This window comes from Larus michahellis, chromosome 5 (assembly GCF_964199755.1).
Source record: "Larus michahellis chromosome 5, bLarMic1.1, whole genome shotgun sequence".
Taxonomy (NCBI): Eukaryota; Metazoa; Chordata; class Aves; order Charadriiformes; family Laridae; genus Larus; species Larus michahellis.
Genome location: NC_133900.1, coordinates 6,480,764 through 6,501,506, shown reverse-complemented (window position 1 = coordinate 6,501,506; position 20,743 = coordinate 6,480,764). Strand labels below are relative to the sequence as shown.

The window sequence follows — 20,743 nt, the reverse complement described above, 5'->3', positions numbered from 1 at the left end:
ACTTGAAAGCATATAGTAGGTTTGTTAAAAATATTACGTCATTTTCCAAAACACACGGTCCGATACAGGTACTCCTAGCATCGCATGCTGAGGTTGTTGGAGCTTCTCATCACAGCTGTCACTCACTTGAAGTCTAAGTCAATAACCAGCCAAGGGAAACGCTGTTCGACTTACTTACAAGCATAAATAAAATATAGCCAGTATATTTCTAGGGCAGAAGTATTTCTCCTTTAAGCTATGCAAACCACACACACGGATCTTTCAAGGGCAAACAAGCGCTATAAATGCAAAAGGCGTAAAAGCACTGCAGATGAAATACTGCCACGGTATTCTACATGGAGCGCTGAAGCACCCTACGGAAACCGTTGAGGTGAGCACATCCTTTCTTTTTCCTTCCCACATCCACCAGATCCTTTCCTACATCCCCGTCCGTTGGCGAGAGGCTCACACGGGGGACCAGGCGTTTCCACAGGCCATTTGTGGCTTGCTCTCCTGCCCTATAGTTTCGTAGCTCGGTGCTGCTTGATTCTGCACTGACTTCTGTTTCGCAGTGCTTATTCCTGCCCTGAGGCTGGGAATCCCCCTTCCTTCCCGTGGCTTCTCTCTCTCACCGTTTCTAATCCCACCGCTCTGACCCCGGGGCATCTCTTTAGGCTCCGCTCAGTTTCATGCCCCGAGGTCATGAGTCATTTTGGAGATGGTGGTTTACACGTGAAAGGAGCTCTGTGTAATTTCGGCTTTCATAGACGAGAGTCATCTCTCCTTTTACCTCCTCCTCAGTTTCCTGCATCAAGCATCGGGGCACAGCCTTCGGAGCTTTCCTCCCCCCCGCCTCACGGCGGAGTCACACAGGCAGGTAAGCGTGTCACGTCCCTTGCAGGTGGATGGCATTCGTCACTCCTCTCACTCCTCCCTTTCCCAGTTTGCAGAACACAGGCATTTCCTTTTGTCCTTCCTATTGCCCGATAAAAAGCAGCTTGCTATTTCAGCGCAGAGGAGGGAAACCAAGAGAGGGAAACCTAGAACAAGTTTCTGTCATGCTTGTTAACTGCTGCTTCGCTGCAAGCAAAGGCGACCAGCTTAGCAGGTGGCTTAAGATTTTCTCTTTGTAGTACCACAGAAGTGTGGGTTTGAATCGCCGTTTTTCTTCTCCTTTCTTCCTATTTATCTAAAAGCCCTTCTGACACTCCCAAAGCTCTTTGTCCCCCACACCTCAGTTAAAGCAGAACTACCAAAAGCAGCAACGAAAATGTCAGTGCTCTTGGGGTATACAGTTTTGTGGACCTGCGTTATCCAACAGGCACATCTGGCTACAGAGGGTGGCCCGTTGGATAATCAGTGGATTTAGTCAACCTTTTAAAGCACTCTAAAACACAGCTTCTCGCTCAGTCTTCCTCATACCAGAAAGTAGCCATATCAGAAAAAAAAAAAACCAACCAACTATTGTGTAGCAAATTCATTGCATCATTTCAGAAATCAAAAAGTTTTCATGCATAATCAAGTCACCCGGGGAACATCCCCTGAATGTTCCTTCCTGGCAGATAAACATTGCAAAAGCAGACTGCGTTTACCTTAAGGGAACATGAAGTGCTCTGAGCGTTGGGACTCTCTTGGGCAATAGGTTCAGGGTCCTCCCGCGACTGGTAAGTGTTATTCTTCTCTATCAGGTTCCTTATTTCAACATCAAGCTCTTCACTTTCGCACCTGCTCAGAAAGAAATCGCAACGTTAAACTGTACAGCGAAACTTGAAGCGCAGGGAATGTAAATTTGTCTTTTGAACGTGACAAGGCAGACAGCAGAGCTAGTCCTGCATGGAGCTCCTGCCCCCTTACTCCCTGGTACACCATCAGAGAGCGCTACAGCAGTGTCACACAGGCGATCTCTAAGTCCTCTGTGACAGAAATTCACTCACTTAAAATCTTTAAACAAGCGCTCTTTAGGAATTTTACTACCTTGCGTCTACAAAATCCAAGTTGACCCTTTGGGGGATTATATGAAGACTGTCGTTTGCCCTCAACCCCACCCACCCACCGTTTCAAGAATTTTATATTCAACTTTAACGACCATGCAACTGAAATGGTTAAATTGAACTCCAAAATTAGGTGCTCAGTTCACAAAGGTTTTTGATGGCACGCTTTATTTGCTCTAACACTTCATAATAGATACGTCGAGGTGCATTTTATACTTCCTGAAAGTTCCTTTTAAAAACATCCGTATCTTGTAAAAATTGCTCTGTTGGGAACACTAAGATGATATTCATTTGGTGGGAAAATCCGCTTCTTTCATTCTCTCTGCTAAGGACACACAAGACTCGCTCCAAATTTGCCGAACTAACTAGCATTTAGGGCTGATTTACTTGACGCACGGCAATGGTGGAACGCGACTTCCAGAGAACGGACTGAGGCATAATTAAAACAAACCCCCAAAAAAGCCCCTAGATTCAACCCAAGTTTTCAAGAAATACTCGCGCCTTTTGAAAGCTCAGACCTTTGTTTCCTAATCGGCTTAAACCAACTCACATGTATAAGTAATGCATGACCAGGAAGCAAACTGCAAGGCCCAAAAGCATTACCGACCTCTTACAGCAAGATCACCTCTCGATTTAGGCAGAAAATACTAAAGTCTTCATTTCAACTACCAGAAAACCCGAAAGCACGAGAATTTGTCACTCATACTTGTTGCAGCTTAGATAAGCAATCCACAGGGACTGCACGGCAGGTTCTGAGGAAACTTTTTGGAAGGGCCATCGATAAAATTACCCAACAAACCAACCCATCTGTCCTAATCCTAAGAGTAAATAAGCATAGCAAATTTCACGCTGATAACGTAAAATCATTCATTTTATGCTTGATATTTACCGCACAGAGGCTGTAACAGAAATGCCTTCGTTAAGCATGACCGCAACGTTACTTGTAGGGGTACTACAATAAAATACCGATGGTGGCAAACAAGGACAAGTAAAACTCAGGAGCTTTTTTTCTGACTTGCCACCTAGTAGTTGGCCAAGCTGGAATTCCATGGCAGTTTCAGAGTTGCCCCGAAGCCTGCCTGCCCCCGCCCCCCCCCAAAAAAAAGTTTCATGGCAGAAACAAGATAACTTGGGTGCGTTTCAAGAGGTAGACCTTATGGCATAGGGAAATAGGACTTTGACACGAGGAACCAAGACGAGGAGGTTTTAGCACTGGAAGGTCCTGAAGCACTAGAACACCTCGCAAAGAAAACTACAGAAGGAAACCAACAAACCCGGTGAAAGAAATCCAGCCCTTTTCCAGCTCACTAAATATTGCCAAATCCTGGATAGACCAGCACGGGTGCCACTTTTTCTTTTTTTAAGTGATTCTGCGCTAAGGTCCCAGGCAGTGAACCTCAGGCGGCAGCGGGACCAAGCGCTCTGCTTAAGAGCCTTCATTTTTAATCAACTACATAACGCAAACTTCGCACCATAAGCAGCAACACCCCTTTTCTCTCAAGTGCACTTATAAACAGCATCTTGAGCTCAACTCGGACTCCCATGCCTGACCCAGCCTAAGACCGCTCTGCGTAACAGAATTGGATATTCGCTGTGCAGAGCGTTCGGTGCTTTTGAGGATGCTTGGAAGGATTAAAAAGCTGCAGCACAGAAGCAGTCACTCATCATGCGGTCCTAGGAAAAGTGCATGAGATTATATTTACATAGCGAGGGAGAAATTATTGTTGCAGCCTCCTTAGAGCCATGGAAATGTGGCAAAAAGAAGGGAGAGGGGCCAAGTAAAAAGCGAGGCGAAATGTTACTGAGCAGTTATTGAGAGATTCAGGACAGATCTGCTAAAACCACAAGCCAATATTTTCAGACTGAGCTTCCAAATCTTCTCTTTTTTTATTTTTTTTTTTTTTTTTTTTGCTTTTATCTGTGCTTAGGCAACCAACCAAAGGTAAGCTAGTTGCTCTCCTCTTTCGTTGCTCCACACACCTCCCACGTGAGGTCAGTCGAGCAACCAGGTTACTGCTTGGCTGAGAGAAAAGGCTCCGGCCTACGTGTGGCTTCTGGTAAAGGGTGTTTTGCTTTACTGCCCGGGCTTGCAGTCGCACACCCTGCTCCAGCTGCGGCAAAGCCAGACGAAGAGTTTAACTCCCCTACAGCCCCAGCCGCTTTCCCCTTTCGCTACCTCTCTACTGCAAATTGCTCTCCCCAACCGCCAGCACAACCCACTCACCCGGCTCGGCTTAAAACGGTCAGGGTTTCCTTAAACTCTTTTTTTAGTAAAACAAAGCAGCTTAGAGTAAAACAACTGTTCAGAATAAAGGAGCAATGTCTAGGCGTGGTCCTGAGGATGGTAAAAGATGGGCAGCGATTCTCCGGCAGGAGCGCAGCAGCAAGTATTTAGGCTGGCGGCACTCATCTCTGCTGCCGGTTCAGCCACAGTGAGAGGAGATGTGTGACCACAGCCTCCTGAGATCAGAGCACGAATCAAGCTGGGAAATACCCTACAAAGATGGTGGGTTGGCTTTAAATATCTCTTTTCAGCCAGGAAGCGTTCATTCCTCTGCTCTGCTGCCTGCAGTTTGTCTTACGCCGTGGCTGTAAGTGATGCTCACCTCTGGCTGCTCCCACCCTGCATCCCTGCATTCTGCTTTCCAGGCTTAGGAGCACCTGGGCAAGAGCAGGGACCAGCTGTGCCTGGGTAACAGAAAGGGAACCGCAAAAGATGCAAATCCCTACAAACTAATTGCTGCTCTGTAATATCTACATGTTTTGACATCGTCAACGGAGGTCTGAAAATTCCTCAATTGACTGGACTTCTCACTCCGTTTAGTTTTCCCTTAGTTTTTAGACTAACGTCTTCTGAACAGAAACTATTACTCCGTTTATCTGTATTGTAATGTTAGCCGCTTTGGTAACTGGAAGGATATATACATAGTGATGTAAAACGTTAATCATAGCTGGTGTATAGATCCATTTTAGAGCCCAGACTTTCCGAGCACACAGATGATCCGAGCGCTTGCATATGTCTTCAAGAGACTGGTGACGGGGAGCTACCCCCCAAAACCACCGTTCTTGGTGGTTACCTGAGCTTTCCCTGGTGAGCTCTAGAGGGCACATGGCAATCAGCTTCTGCAGAAAGCAATTTTTTTTCCAAAACCGCTTTTGGTTTTGTGAAGTTCACAGGTATGTTTCCACACCATTAATATCCTTACTGTTCCAGGCGGTTGACAACAAGTTTTCTAAAATTAGGTATTTTGGGGTTTAATAATTAAATTGTGCAAATAGGCAATCTGTTAGAAAAAAAAAAAAAACACCCACAGAAAAATGAAGTCCATTCAAATTTGGGAGAAATAGGTTTTTTATGTCTTGTAAAATCCATCACCAGAGAATATTAAAAGCATTTTCCTGTGGTCGTATGGGAGGAATTATATCCCTTCTATGTGCAAAACCTTTCTGAAGTATACGGAGATGCGAAAAATACACAACTCATCCTACTTACGTAGCATGCTATGATTAATGCAGAAGCCAATAAAAGATCAGAATATTAACTCCTCTTTGTAAACGTTGAGTTAGTCGCTAAATTTCCTTTTCTGGGAAAATTAAGTCCCTTCACACAGAAGCAGAAGCCACAGAGACAACGAAGGAAGCTGGTCTCCCAGCATAAGTTTTAGCAGCTTGCAGGAAAAGGAGAGAACCCGACCTTACTCATAATTCCCACGTCGTATCTGAAAAGTAGTAGCCAATATTCTTTTGGCCGTGTCCTCCAAGGATAAGAAGTTAGGGCTGTTTTGTTTGGTTTGCAAGCTGCCATATCCACGCAGGATTTCATTGCTAGAGACTAACTGCGCGCCACGTGAGAGGTATTTTCATTTCTCCCACATATTCACCCACCTGCCTTTAAAATGCCTTTCAGTTGTTGCTCTACGATACATCTTTGCGCCGTTTCAATTTCTCGGCTCTATCGGCTTTTTGTAATTAATTGTTTAGAAACGGTCGCATACTTTTTACAGCAATTCAGTTTTTCAGATAGGCAGGAGCCAGAACAAAAATTGTGCCCAGTACGTGAATGGAACTGAAATTCCTACGCAGGTCGGTGCCACCCGGCTAAATAAACCATGCTGGTCTGTCCGTCCTCACAGGGTTAGGCAGCGAAGTGCCGGTTGTACGCGCGCAGGGAATTTGATTTAATTATGCACGTAACTGAGACAGAGCAAAACCTATATTTGGCCCAAAACCGTCACGGAAACCAGAATATGATGGCCCCAGAAAGGAAGTGCGAGATGCGGACATCAGTGGCTTCTAATGGAGTCAAGGGCACCCCAACGCAGGCTGCCTTATCCTGTCGGGAGAAGCAGCAGAAGATGGAACAACTCCGGCTAACACACGCTTTCATAACGGAGCAGCCACCAGTTCAGCTCCGGACGGTCTGCCCCAAGCTCTGTTGATGAGCCACATGCTTTGGGCTTGTAGCAGCATCGATTGATGGCCGAGAAATACACGTTTATCAAATAGCCAGGTACAAGCCCCATGCAGAGTCCCATCTGCGGCTGGCACCGTTTGCGAGCTCTTGGCTCTCCCTGGTTTTCACTGGAAACCGGCATTATTACTAACGGCAGTTACGTGGCAACAATGGATTTACCTACATCATCTCCCAAGGCATTTATTGCCAAATATTAATACCGAAGGCATATAACTCTATTTGAAATAATAATTTCAAGGCTGATGTGCTGGGGTCATTCTCCTGTGATGGCTGAAAGCACAAATACACACCATAAACAATAAAAAAGGAAAAGAAAAAAAAAAAGGTTTTAAACCCAGGATTTACAGCCAGACGCCAATACCACAGAGCCATATTTTGACGGGAAATGAATTCCAGAGTCTAGGGGTTAAACACATGCTTCATCCCCTTGGGTGGGCATTTGGGATGTAGGATTCTTGCTTGGCTAAACCTTCAGGAGCGGATCCATGGAAAGAAATGCATTTCTGCCTATGAATTATGGAGCATGAACTGGCTGGGATAAATTAAAAAATGTGGCAAATTTCAAGGCAAACTGTTTTAGCTAATTTTTCCCCTATTTATGATAAGGCACTTCATTTCAGAAAAAAAGGCCTCTAGAATATGGGAGAAAATGAGGCCTGGATTATGGAATATTTAGCCTAATTTATACTAGAAACAGACTTAAAACAGGAATACAATTAAGCGAATACTTCTTAAAAACGACAGTTTATCTGTAGAACTTGCCTATTTTACGTTCCACATGATTTTACAGGTTTTTTTGCTCTCTTAATTCAGTTTTGTAGAATTTTTAGATTTTTTCTTTTTCATATAAACACATAGGGATTTTTATACAAAAATCTTATCCAGTTAAGACTAAAAAACAAAGAATTTCCGCGGTCCAACAAGCAACGGGAAGAAGAAAATTTTGCCAAGAAAACAAAATGACTTTTGTTACCAAAAAAAAAAACCAAACACCTTTGCGGCCTCATGAACTCTTACAAGTCAAGTAGATCCTGCGCTGATAGAAAATAATTACAATATGGTGCTGCTCCCTAAAGATGGGTGATGCTATTCCAGTACTCAGCACCCAGCGTGCGGATCTCGGTTCAGAGTTGAGGCTCGGGGATTTAAACCAGGTCTCTTGAAATGGATCTACGCTAGTTCAACATTCCACCTCACACGTACCACTATAAAAAAAAAAAAAAAAAGAGTTTATTGGGCATAAAGGGTACAAGTGCCGGGACAAACAAAAAGAACACCTGCCTTTAACGATTATGAGGATATGCTTAAAAAAGAAAGCTTTAAAAAAAAAAAAAAAAAAAAAAAGAATGCAACACATTCTTTCAAATCCTTTGCAACTTAATTTTTTTAACTCACTCGAGCGTCATCAAAAAAAAAAAAATTCACCCAGCATTTCAAAAGCCTAGCTGGAAAGCCAGCCAGCAGCAGCAGCTGAGATCCGCCTCCCTCGCAGAAGAACTGCCTTGTCTTCGGAGCGAGGCGTCCCGGATGGCGCGAAAAAAACGCTGGCCCCGTCGCTTGGGAGGCGAGTGTGAGATTAGAAATAATCTAATAATCTCAGTCCAGTCCCAAAGAAGAGAGCTCCATGAGGCGAGGTGTACGAGAGGGGTTAAAACACGGACACGCCGTGCCTATAGCCGAGAAACCACTTAAACTTTCGCTCGAATCTGATGTAGCCAAAACATCTGCCTATCACCCCATAAACGTCCCTACACTTCTGTTCCCTTTACGACAAAGGAATGGAGCTTTTAAGGCACATTTAATAGCCAGCAGCTGTTTGGCTGTCAAATGCCACATCTGGAGAAGTTGTGTGCTGTTAATGGGAACAGAAACAATTATTCTTTAATAGTTTTGCTTAATTTCAAGAATTACACAAATCACAACAACAAAAGAGGTGCGTGCTCTTAATGGAAAGACATCTGGTTTCTCTGAAAATTAGTCAAAAAGACAAAAAAAAAAAAAAAGGCCCAGTGATTAACTGAAGCCGCACCTATAACCTGTCCTGTCTCAGTGAAAAGAGACGTAAAGCTACGGACATTGAGGCACTTGGGTGTCTCCCGGCCTTTGACTATTCCCCTCAACAAATACGCAATGGGCAAGAAGATGACAATTAGCTGGTTCACATTAAATGGCACATGACTTATCGCGCGGTGCTGCTCCCCGCCGTGCCTGGAGGTTCCTGTCTTTTGGGACGGGATTTCAACGCTGCCTCCTCACTTCTGTACCCTACGCAGCCTGCACGTCAGGAAAATAACATCGTTCCCCTTTCACTTGGATCTCCTACTTAATTAGACCACCAAGACCATAATCGAATTTCTTCCCGATGGACAGCTTTTGGTCTGAGTTCAGACCTCAGGAAAGCCAATTAAATTATTTTCACCAGCTTTCTCAGGCTTTAAATCAGCCACGAGCGAGTTACGGACGGCTGTGGAGACGACTTCTCTCTGGAGAAGCAGTAAATGGAGCACTGTCACCCAGACTCATCACTCAGGGCTCGGGCAGCTGCATGCGGATCACTCATGGAAAGGGAACTGAAGTTTTGCCACGAAAATCAATCAAATGGAAAGCTCGGCCGAGCAGAACCACCGAGTGGCGTGTGCTTTCTGAGCAGACAAATCCCCCCACTGAAAAGCACGCACGCAGAAAGGGGGTGGGAGATGGCAGGAAAGTGTTGCAAGAACTGAAATCTGAGTTAAAAACCGAGAAGGGAGACAAATCTAGATGTTTTCAGGTACTTGCTCTTTTCTAATGAAGACCGATAGCTAGAAAAGCTTGCACCCCTTTTTAGGACGCTCTCCTAGCTTCAGAAGGCACCTTTTTGAAATGGTCCTCCTCCCACAGCCCTTCCTGGACCGGCTGCTCGCCCCACAGCTATGGCTTGTGCACCATGAGTCTATTCAGAACTTACGCGTACTCATTTCTGCGGAAAGCTGAGATTCTGATGCAATGACACAGTTGACATTTTTAACGGGTGCTTTGCACCGCTAATTTTTCCTTTTTGCCAAATCTGGCATCACCGCACACAGAACAAGACCCACGCACAGCCCATTTTGCCTTCTAGTTGAGCCTTGGCCAGAGGGTGGATGCGTCACCAACGCTTTACTGACCCGGGCTCACAGCTGGCTGCACCCTTGGAGGAAAACGAATCCGTGATTCATTTGGGTCAGTGTCTCCCATACAGACCTGAGATAGCTTCAGCGATCTACTAGCGGCGGCCAGCAGAACAGAGAGATGAACACCATTTGGAAACGCGGCCAGGAAATTTAACACGCGGTAGCCAACGGAGGATAACCAGCTCCGTTAAGTCAAGCCAATTCTTTGCCTGTGGTAGCTGTTAGGCATCCGAGCCGAGAGGCAGAGGTGCAGGCAGCTCACTGCACGGCTGGCTGCGGCACGGGGCCAGGGCTCGAACCGCCGGCAACTGGCATGTGGTTTTACCGGGGCTGCCATCCCCAGACAGGAACCTGGCGCCTCACTCCCTTCACAGAGTGGGGGCTGGACTCAAACGATGCTGGCAGCAGCTCACAGCGTCTTGAATAAATGGGAAACCCCAGTCCACGAGGGATTTCGAATCCAGTGATTTCGCAATAAACTAACCTGGGGAAAAATGTGTCTTACAGGAAGAAAAAAGGCTAGGGTATTATTTCTTAAGCTTCCCCAAACAACCTACAGTTACATTAAAACAGTTTTTTTCTTTTCATCTCTCTCTCAAATCCGTACGCTATCTATATCTTGATATAAGCTACCTTTGAATCGTTCTTGGCTACCTCAAAATTTTATTTCATTTTCTTTTTTGGCCGGAGGTTATCTTGTTGAATACAGCAGCATTCGCCGAAGTACTCAGCACTGTGAATTTTCTTAAAGCTCCTTATTACTCACTGACAGCCTTCGAAAGGCTTTGCCATCATCACAGCCTCATCAGAGGTTGTAGTCATAATGTGACCTCTTTATCTCTATATCCTACAGTACAGCCTCTCTTACTGCCATTATCAGTAGAATTAATATTAGTTTGTGAAGAAGCGGGTGCCCAAAGAGGTTGTGAAGTCTCCGTGCTTGGAGATATTTGAGATTCACCTAAGCAGGCCCTGAGGAACCTGGCCTAACTAGCCCTGCTTTGAGCAGGTCAGTCCAGATGCCCTCCAGAGGTCCCTTCCAACCGACGCTGTACTCTATGATTTTGCTCATCTCAATACAGAAAAGTGCCAAGTTTCACATTTAAACAACCAACACAGATCTCCACAGGAGAGATTAAAGCAGAAAAAAAAGCATTAACCCAGGTGGTCTGGAAGATAAATTGATTGACATATGTAGGAAACACTCAACTATATATTTCCAATATGTAAATTACTCTTTAAAAAATAAAAATAAAACAAATTTTTCTACGTAAAATTATGATAGTTAATACCTTTCCATCTCAACACGCTGATGGGGGCACAATTCTAGATGCTCCTCTGCACCTTTATTCTTCCTTTTCAGCTGCTCACAGTGAATCTATTAGAAACAGGGAGGGGAAAAAAAAAAGCAGACATTAAGGGGAAATAAAAAAGCTTAACAATCTAGGAAGAAAAAAAATTAAGTAGATGATTACAATGAGAAGAGGCAACCATGTCTTGCCTGCGTTTCTGTCGTCTTCTTCACATACCATGAATGCTTGCCACAAAGCAAGGCAGGAATCTACTTCCTCCTTCCCAGCATCATCCTCCCTTCAGTCCACCACTCCACCAGGGACAGTTGGCAAGGGCAGGAGCAATAACAGTCTCTGGCTGGGGTGGCAAGAATCTACCCAAGGAGCAAAGCTGCCAGCAGTCATGGGAACGCTGGAAGCGTTCCAAAAAGGGCTTTTGTTAGTCATCCTAAAAGAATCAACTACCTTAAAGACTTTATAGTTCAAGCATGTCCTCACGTTGACCAGAAAATTCATACGCTTCACGGAAGCGTCCGGTAAAACTACTGCGCCAAATTTAAGAGAATTTGAGTTATGGATCTGATCTAGATCACGTGGAGAGAAAAGAAAAGGAGCCGTGTGTGAGTTATTGTGGACAAGCGTGGTGTTCAAGAACTATACAAGCTTCTAACAAGTTTCCCTCCGGTCAGGACCAGCTACTGTCCAGCAGTGCATTTCCAAAGAGATAGGACAGTAGAAAAAACCCACCCCTCCTCGGGAAAAGGAGACGCACCAGGATAACACTAAGCAGTCCACATGCAGATATTCCCTTTTGGATGACAATTCCAAAGAGGAAAAAAAGCAAGTTGTTTTTTTTTTTTTTTTTTCCCCCCAATTTTATGAGGTACCACCACCTCTCCATCACAAGTGGGAGAACAGATGGCACACAGAGTGAGCCCAGGCCACCTCATCCAGAGGAGTCATTCTGCTCCTGTGACGCAGGCTGGTAAGAGTCCCGGGTAGGTTTCTTCAGGCTACGTGGGACACCTCTAGTTCATCAGAAAGGGAGCCCAGAAGGCTTATTCTTCACTTTAGATCAAAATGACAAACAATAGTGTTATGATAGTTGCTGGAATTAGAAAACTGGCAGGTTTCATAACACCTACATTAAGGACAGCAACTTGACCACTCAAATAAAGCGGGGAGCCATCATGATGGAAACCTGCTATTTATAAGCAAGTAAGTTTTCAATTACGAGTCACTCTCTTTATTGGTAACATCAACTTAATGTGAAACCACAGACGAACATTTTATAGAAACCATGCTGCTTCATCTATGTGCAGAGCAGAAATTTAACATGAAAGGTTGCCAGGAGAAGATCTGAAGTGTTTGGCATCCCTCCCCCCTTCTTAATTCCCATTCCTGCAGGCATTTCACACATTTTAAATGCATCTGGTAATCACTAATTACAAGGATCCTATTAAGAAAAAAATGTCAATTCAGTTTCATATGAAACTTGATTCCAGCTTGTCTGAGCTTTATGAGTGTCTGTTTAATTATAACAAAAACCTGTTGAAGTATGGAAAGCTATATTAATCTGATTTCAATGGGAGCTGCAGACACGGGATACTAATGAGAATTAATCCTTATTTTGGAGTGCCTAAAACTTGACTTTTAGGTATCTAGCTTAAAAACGTAAGATTTGAAAAATGTTCGTCTAGTATGAACACTCCCTACCACCACTGAAACAACAAAAAAAAATAAAACAAAATGACTAAGCGAAATACGACCATGCTTGTCTGAATTTAAAAAAAGAAAAAAAAAAAACAAAACGAAACAAACCCCACAGAACTCAGACTGCTACTCCATCTCTAATTCATCCCACTGGCCTTAGACATTTCAGCAGCTTCAGATGCATTTGCCGATGCGCTGAGAACAGGCGTGCGCTGAAAAACAGGCCGCTGAAGATACCTATGTCGGTACAATTCATGCAAGAAGCAAAGTTCCAAAAAAACTGACAAGAAAAACAAACAAACAAACAAACAAACAAAAAGCAGCGAAGAACATAGAAAAAGGTATTTCTTTATCAGACGTGTCACTTCCTGGTTCTGCGGGGACAGGATGGTGAGGCAGATTCGGGGGGCCCACAGGGAAGGGGTGCTGCACGCTCCCTGCGTAGCGGGTGCTCCGGGTTCTCTGTGGCCCTGCCCTGCCCTGCCAAGCCGGGGAAATGCACGGAAAGGAGCTGCAAAAGCCGACAATTCCTGAATCACCGCCTGGCCCAGCTGCACAGCCGGACAGTATAAACAAGCAGTTCTCTAGAAGTCCTAACATCTGCTGGGGTGGAGGTGGTGGAGGGGGGGGTCCCCTCCCCCTGTGGCTCAACGAGGTCCGTCGTATGGATCTCCTGACTCTTAGTCATACGCAGATTGTGTGGCGCGTCCCTCAGCGCTGGGCGCCTTGGTTTAACGTGTCTCCACAAGCCAGCCCAGCTCTCAGAAGCCGTTTTCGTCTCAGTAGCATCGGAGTACACCCACCACCCACCCACCCTCACCTATCCAGCCCAAGATACGGGGAAAAAGTAGTAAGAAGTTATCAGCTGTGACAGATGGCACAATCCACCCAGCCGAGCCTGGTCAGGTTACCGCCAGCAAAGCCGCATCGCCACCTGCTTACCTTTGCACCCGCCGTTTCCCAAACTATTGATGCACAAGGGGCTGTTGATGCAGAGTCACGCTTGCTTTTCATTTCTCATGGTTGTTTTTTTTTTTTTTGGAAAAGCATGTTACTTCTAAAAGGCTTTATGTGCGTATATATATTTTTTTTCTATTATTACTACTATTATTTTTTAACCCATTTTTTATTCTTCACAAGCAAAAAACTTACTGCAATGAGTCCGACTTGTGTTGGCAGCACGAGTTGTGCTAAATCTAAAGCTACAGTTATGAATTTGAACAGAAAAGGTACAACTGGGTTATTGTGCCATGTGCGAGTGTTTGTTATTAAAACGACTGTGAGTTTTTACAGCGATAAGAGGCAATTTAATGCCGTATGTAGGTTTTTATTAGATCAGAGAAATTGAAGCCAAGATGGATAAAATTCAGCTACTTCAAAGAATTAAGGCTCTGTAGAAAATAGGGGGTTATAACGGTCGCGTAAAGGATTGCTCAGAATTACATAAGTTTTCTGCTTTCTATCAAGGCTTTTAAGAACAGGAACACCCTGAAGTAAAACAGGAGCAAACTCACTCACAGATTCATGGGGGCTTGCAATAACTGAAAATGCTTGGGAAAAAGCCTGCAAAATTTAATTGGTGCTCACCCACCAAATTTATCAGTGCTCCACGCCCCAAGTGCTTCCTAGATATACCCGAATAGGCCGAAAAAGCACTTTTTGGTTGGGAGTATTGATTTGCATTGAGAACAAATAAGTTTTTCACATACCAAAAACATGTCTGGAGAGAAAAAAAAAAAAACCACACCGTTCAAGATGACAAGAAGACTCACTAATTCTAATGAAATCTTAATTATAAAAACGGTCACAGCCAGACAGGCACTCATGACACCGGAGTTTCAAAATGTTATCCAAAATGCATTGCACGAGCGTCTGTATTGTAAATGTTAAACCCCGCAATGCTCTTGCTCCATTCTCTTTTTCGTTCTCCAAGTCTAGTTCTAACTTAAGAGCATCCTACTTTCCCAAACCTTTGCTCACGTTCCCCCAACCTGCTCAGTAATTCGCTGCTTCTTCAGTTGCGCCAAAGCAGTATTTTGTGCGAACGTAATGTAAAATAAGCGTCAGAATTGAGCCAGCCTAAAAGAGGCAGAGAAGGGAAAGGAGAGTTTGGTTTTGTTTTTCCCGCCTAGGTGGGCTCAGTGATTCAATTTTACAGACCACCACCGTAAATGGACATTATTGCCACAGTGGAGGGAGCAGAAAACAGATCATATGCCAAATAAACGAAGTACATACTAGCAAATTATCCACAAGGAATAAACCCGCTAACAAATTACCCTTTCAGTGATACCCATTTTTTGCACTGTGAAAGATTCAGGGTCCGTCACGGCCAGGCTGAGTAAACTTACCTCATTTAAGTATTACCCGTATTGCAAAATAGCCCTGAAACAAAGTGGAACATCTATAATCATAAACGCTGTTGATCAACAAGCCGGCAGGTTATACGCTGTCTGCGTGTGGCTGTTGTGTAGGAGGAGTGGGAGGGAGAAACGGGTTGTTACTGTAAATGCGATCAAAAGGGAAGAGCAACCAAAGAAATAAAAGAGCATTCGATGAATGAGGGGAGAGCGCGCCGCCGCAAGGTCCTAAGCAACACTCACTGCAACTGATCTGAAACATGGCTAAAGCCGTCAAGATTTTTTGGTGTTCCCCCCCCCCCGCCTTAAGAAGTCAGACACGTAACGTTTCTGTGATCTCCTCCGACCTCGGCATTCCCAGGTTTGGTGCTCGTAATAGCACTAGCGTGCGGTGCAGCCAGCCTTGGACCAGCCGTTGCACGAGATGTCTGTCTGCTTTTTGCCTGCAATGCTCTTCACTGAAAACGCCACTTCAGCCATGTAAATGCAGCACGAGAAAAAGCCACAGGCAAATACGGCAAGAGCCACCAGTTCTCTCCTCCCCCCGTTATTTCCTGATAAAGTGCCGAAACTTCTATATTAGACGGTTTCTAACCAAAACTTAAAATCTGAAGCTTGATTCCCCCCCTCTCCCCCCCCAAATAAGGAGTAGTTAGATCCCTCAGCTCTGTCTTGCCCGATTTCATTCGGCTAAAGTGAAACTGGGACCTGCCCTGTGTGATGCAGGAAGATTTAACGCCCGATACTTAAAACTGATCTCGCTATTAAGCACATTTCTCCTCGGTTAGGGTAACAGTAGATTCAGAACAGCGATCACCCCAAAGAACTTAATTCACAGATGCCCTCCCCCGAAGCTGTGATATCCACAACTTGATAAGCAATCTATTGACGTGCCTTGAGATCATCTCAAATTATGCAGCAACTGAAGTAAATTAAACCCCAAACCACCAGGAACCCCCTGAAGTGGACCAGACCGAGGAATGAGCCAATTAAAGGCTGAACACGCTATTTCGACCCAGAACTGAAGGCCTGGCTTTCGGCGTAGAGCAGATGGGACTCTGGAGAGGCTCTGCACCACGGGTTCTTTGGCGCCGGTCCAGGAACGGAAAGTGCGCAGCGTAATCTCTGCATTTGCTTTGTTGTACGGGATGTAGCAGGGTGACTCCGCACAGATAGACAGTGCCTGCTTTATACATCTTTGGTCTTACGAGCGCTGGTCCTCCGACACTGGGTGGGTGAAAACGCTTCCGTTGACACACACAAACCAGTTTAAGGGGTGGGTACAAAACACCGTTTTAAACTACGTGGCCTTGTTAAAAATCAAGATATCACTTTTTTTTTTTTCTTAAAGTACAACAGAGATAAAACCAATTTTCAGGCATATTTCTCCGTTTGGAAATCGGTTCACTTAATTTCTACGCATCTTTGGGGTGACGATCTCGAGCACTACATCTAAAAGTGAAAGAATTATTCCCCAATGAGTATAAATCCCTTCTTCAAGTAGAAATCGGTGGCACAAACGTTACCAAAAAGCAACCACAGTCATGCCCAGGGCTCAGGTGACACGGACTTCTTCATTTGAGCTCACCACATCAGTCATTCCACACAGACATCTGCACAGATGAGTTTAAAGCATACAAGATAATTTGAAAGACTACAAAGCATAAGTTCAGCGCCAAAAATATCACGACTACACTTCCGACGTGCAAAAGAGTCGCCTAAGAAGTGACCAGAGGAAGTCATAAGTATCATCAAGCCATCAGAGCCACACACGGTGTACCTCAAAACACCCTCAGTACTTCTTTGGGTTCCTGTAGTCATCTTCTCTCTCCCATCAGCGGAGGCCACAAAAAAAAACCCTAAAATACCTGCCTCTGATTATTATAAGGTTATAAGTTTGGGGGTGGGGAGGATTTAACCTTTTTCTGTTTTGGGGAGCTTTACGACATATTAAGAAGTTGCTAGAAGATGTATGATGACAACCAAAAACGTCACCTAAAGAATATCCCAACATTTTTCCATGGTTTGAAAGTTATTTGAGCCCCTTCGAAATTTTAAACGCAGGCTGTCGCTGATTTTCAGATACTGCACGTGGACTCCTTTTTTTTTTTTTACACATTTAGAAGAGAGCTTTTCTTCACTGGAAAATATTAGGTTTGACTGAAGCCAATTAGCGTACACAGGTCTGGGGGCAAAGCCAATGACGCTTTGAACGTACCTATTGTACGCAAATTCTGCGAAAGCAACGCTGTGTTAAATAGAATACAAGTTAGTTCCAACGATATATAAAATATGTTGATAAAATAAAGTCCTCAACAGTAAACATCTTTGGTTTGTTTAAAATTCATTCATCAAAGCAATCACAGAGCTGTCAAATATACATAAACCTGCCAAGGATACAGATCTTCAGAAAAACACCTGCAAACTAGGCACATACCATGGAATTGCACTGCACGAACCTTTCCAATGGTATTTGCTCATGATCTGTATTCAACTTTTATCAGCCTGACAAATTACTTGGAGGTGGGCAAGAGGAGAAGGAAGTACTTGGGTATTTTGTTAAATGCCAGCTTCAAATTCTGCAGTAAAAAAAAAAAATAAAAAAAAATGGTTCTTTATTATTCATTCACAGCCAAAGTACAGACGGGAAACTTTCTAAGAGATAAACTACAGAAGGAAAAATGCTGCAGGATAAAAAGCAAGATTAATAACTCATTGATAGTGCCCATAATGGTTTTTTCTGAACAATTTTTAATGGGGAGCTTGCTACAGTGAAACCGTGATGTTGTGATAGCAAAGAGAAACGATGGAAATTTCTTGTGCAATCCAAGCCAAGAGAGAAAAGATTTGGGATGATGATGGCTTTGGAATTGAGTCTCTGCAGTATGAAGAGGTAGCAGAGTAAAAGAAAAGAGACCGTTCCAAGTACGGGGCCCACGTGGCTGGGAAGGAAGCGAGGCTGCGAGAAAAGAATTCAAGATACAGGCAGACCTACCTACAAAAAGCTGTGCAAGTACAAGAACCAAAGTTTAACAGCAAGAAGGATCTGATTTAGATGAGGAATGCAGCTCTGTTTTATCTAAATATCGTACTCTCCAGCCAAGCTTCAAAATCCGAAGGGGGCGGGGTGGGTGGGGGCTAGAAATTAGGACTCCGCTGGCAGCATAAGGAAGACGACCCTTTAAGGAGCTCTCTTTCTCCAGGCTTCTGAATGGTTTGCTGGGGGTATTTTGTAATCCTCACAGGTGTATCGAGAACTTTTGCTTAATTTGGAGAGGGGGAAGATAGAGGGGTCTGGAGTTCTTACAGCTGCCCTAGCACAACAGGTACGTGTGCCCTCTGGCAGCAACCACCACTGGTTCTGAAAACAGAAGGGTTGCTTCCCACGACAATGGAGAGAAGTACTACAGCTTTTAAAGTCTTTCTCAAAGAAGTAATTAAAACAAGGAGGAGAAAAACCACACACATTTGTTTTCTTCTCCCTCTCCGTGAACCTCGTCTCACTAGTCCTCATAGCTCACCTCATTGATACTTCTTAATCCGAAACATAACACTTGAAATCTATAATACTGTGGCACCAAGCATTCCTTACTCAGGGGTGGAATCCATCAAAACTTTTTCTGAGATGCAGCTTTAATGCCAATTTACACCCACAAGTCAAGCAAAAAAACCCCCACCACCTAGCCCAGGGTCCTAGCCCACCCTCAAACGCTGTGTAGATTATAGAAAACAATTTGTAGTAAATGTGGAGAAAGGGTCCATCTCCTAATGACAGACCCAGTTAAGGGAATCCTGTCCCTGCTCCGGTCAGGGTCAGCAGCACAGGGAACGTCCCAAACTCTACGGAACAGGTAAAACTTCCAAAGGTCTCAGCAGAAGCATTATCCAAGGAAGAAGCGTGGGTCAAACGCAGTACAGGTGCACTGAATCTTTATATCACTAGATTTACCCCAAAATAACTGCTTGACATAGCCTTAATGCTGTACACGGCAATAATCCTTCACTATTCCTGTACCTTTCATCGTCCAGCTTTGTGCAAGAAAAGAAAGCCAATGAATTCTGCTATAGCTACTCTATATAAAAATGATGAAGAAATTAAAAAGTCACTTGGAAAAAAAAAACAAACCCAAACCCTCGCAAAATATCAGGGCTGGGATTCGAGGTCTCTTTGGCAGATGACAAGGGAAAAGAAGCACATGACTCCGTCGTGAGGCTAGGCAGAGACCCGCTGACAGGAGCTCCAAATGAACGCAGAAGTTACTCACCGTATTTAGGGAAGATGTTCGTCTCTGTGCTGCTGGGTTAGGGCGTACTAGTCTCAATACAGGCTCTCTGAATCAAATGAGAACTAAGTGGTTTGGAGTCAAATATATATATCTCTCTCTCTCAAGGTTTAACCTACACACCAGGCTTAGGGAACCCCCTTTCTTAAAGTCATTCTAACGTTGAGAGCATATTCATCTCTCTCTCAAAAAAAAAACAACACAGCCCCCACAGATCTACTTGAAAGCACTGCTTGTAAGAGACCACAGAGGATTCCCTCTCGTTCTTCACGTTACCATGGAACAGTGACACAATGGTACGCCCACGCACCAGCAAAAGCCGCTCTGTGGGAAAAGCAGCGGTCTAGCCCGGTGGAAAAGTTGCCTCAACTCAAAAGGTATAGAACCTCAATATTAATCTAAAAGTAGAATAATTTACTGTAAGGGGCAGATCGGTCAGGGACCCATTTCTAGGAATGCATTTTAACAAGAATTTATTCTAAAGGTTTCCCTACAGAATCGGCGCTCGGTTCGACCGGCTACAGTCCCTTCATCAGAAGTGACATTCAGCTCTGCCCCCAACCAGAAACGTTACCTTATCATATCTGATTTTCTTTCTGAGGAAGAGGGCGGAGAGAGGCGGAGACTGCGGAAACGTCTTCCCTTCACTCGGACAAGAAGTGATGCAGCATTTTCAAGAGTGCGCTATTCATTTCAGGCTACAGTCCACTGCCCACAGGAGTTGATTAATCAAGTTTCACAGATGATAAAAATTAACATTGTCACACTGTTACCTAGAAGTGAAAGACTTCATTATAGGTACGTTCAGAAAAAGGTTCATCTTTAAGCCTGATTCTTCTATCGGTTTCGGTTTTGACGATAACAAAACCCGTGCAGTTTTCCAGCAAGGAGTAGGAACTGTTCTGACATTTTTAGGAGACTCCTGTTGTCTTCTGGGTTGGGAATACTAGCGATCTAACTGCCCTGAGAGCGTTTGCATCCTTCTCGCAGAAAAAAAAAAAATCACAGCTGCTCAGTAGAGCAGGGTGGATCTTTTTCTGTCAAACCATTTACCCCCTGCTTCTCACACACACGCGGAGACAGCAATCATTTGCAAATTCAGGTTCAACTCACTGCAGTTTGGTTGAAACAAAACTATTCCGGAGGCATTCGTAATTACAGCAGAGGAAACAGGGTCAGGATGTGGGAGAGACCAAAGTTCAACCTTTCTCCTGCCTTTCCCTGAAAGGAGTTTAACTGTGTTGGTGCCTCCTGGATAAACGTTTTAACTGCTGGAGTTGCAGGGTGATTTCTCCGTTCTTTTGCAATAATAGTCTTCCACTACATATGAAGTGTCCGCTGTTATTTTGTTGGAGAAAACGTTACTGACTTTAGTTTGATGGTTCAGACATTTACCAACAGAGTTCAGATTTACTGTCTGCCTGGCTAAAATAAAATAAAATAATGAAATAAAATAGCACTACCATCTTCCATTCCTCAGAACGGCACCCTATTCACTC

At 44.2% G+C, this 20,743-nt stretch overlaps 1 protein-coding gene across 4 annotated transcripts in view; it reads right to left on the bottom strand.

The window, feature by feature from the left end:
• The window catches only part of TNIP3 (TNFAIP3 interacting protein 3), a 68,889-nt gene that overhangs the window by 35,116 nt on the left and 13,030 nt on the right, over window positions 1-20,743 (bottom strand). For all 4 annotated transcript variants that reach the window (XM_074588435.1, XM_074588436.1, XM_074588438.1 and 1 more), the window contains exons 3-4: window positions 10,889-10,974; window positions 1,572-1,704 (exon numbers count right to left, since the gene is read on the bottom strand). In XM_074588435.1, coding sequence (XP_074444536.1) covers window positions 1,572-1,704; window positions 10,889-10,974 — 219 coding nt within the window. The remainder of the gene's footprint in view (window positions 1-1,571; window positions 1,705-10,888; window positions 10,975-20,743) is intronic.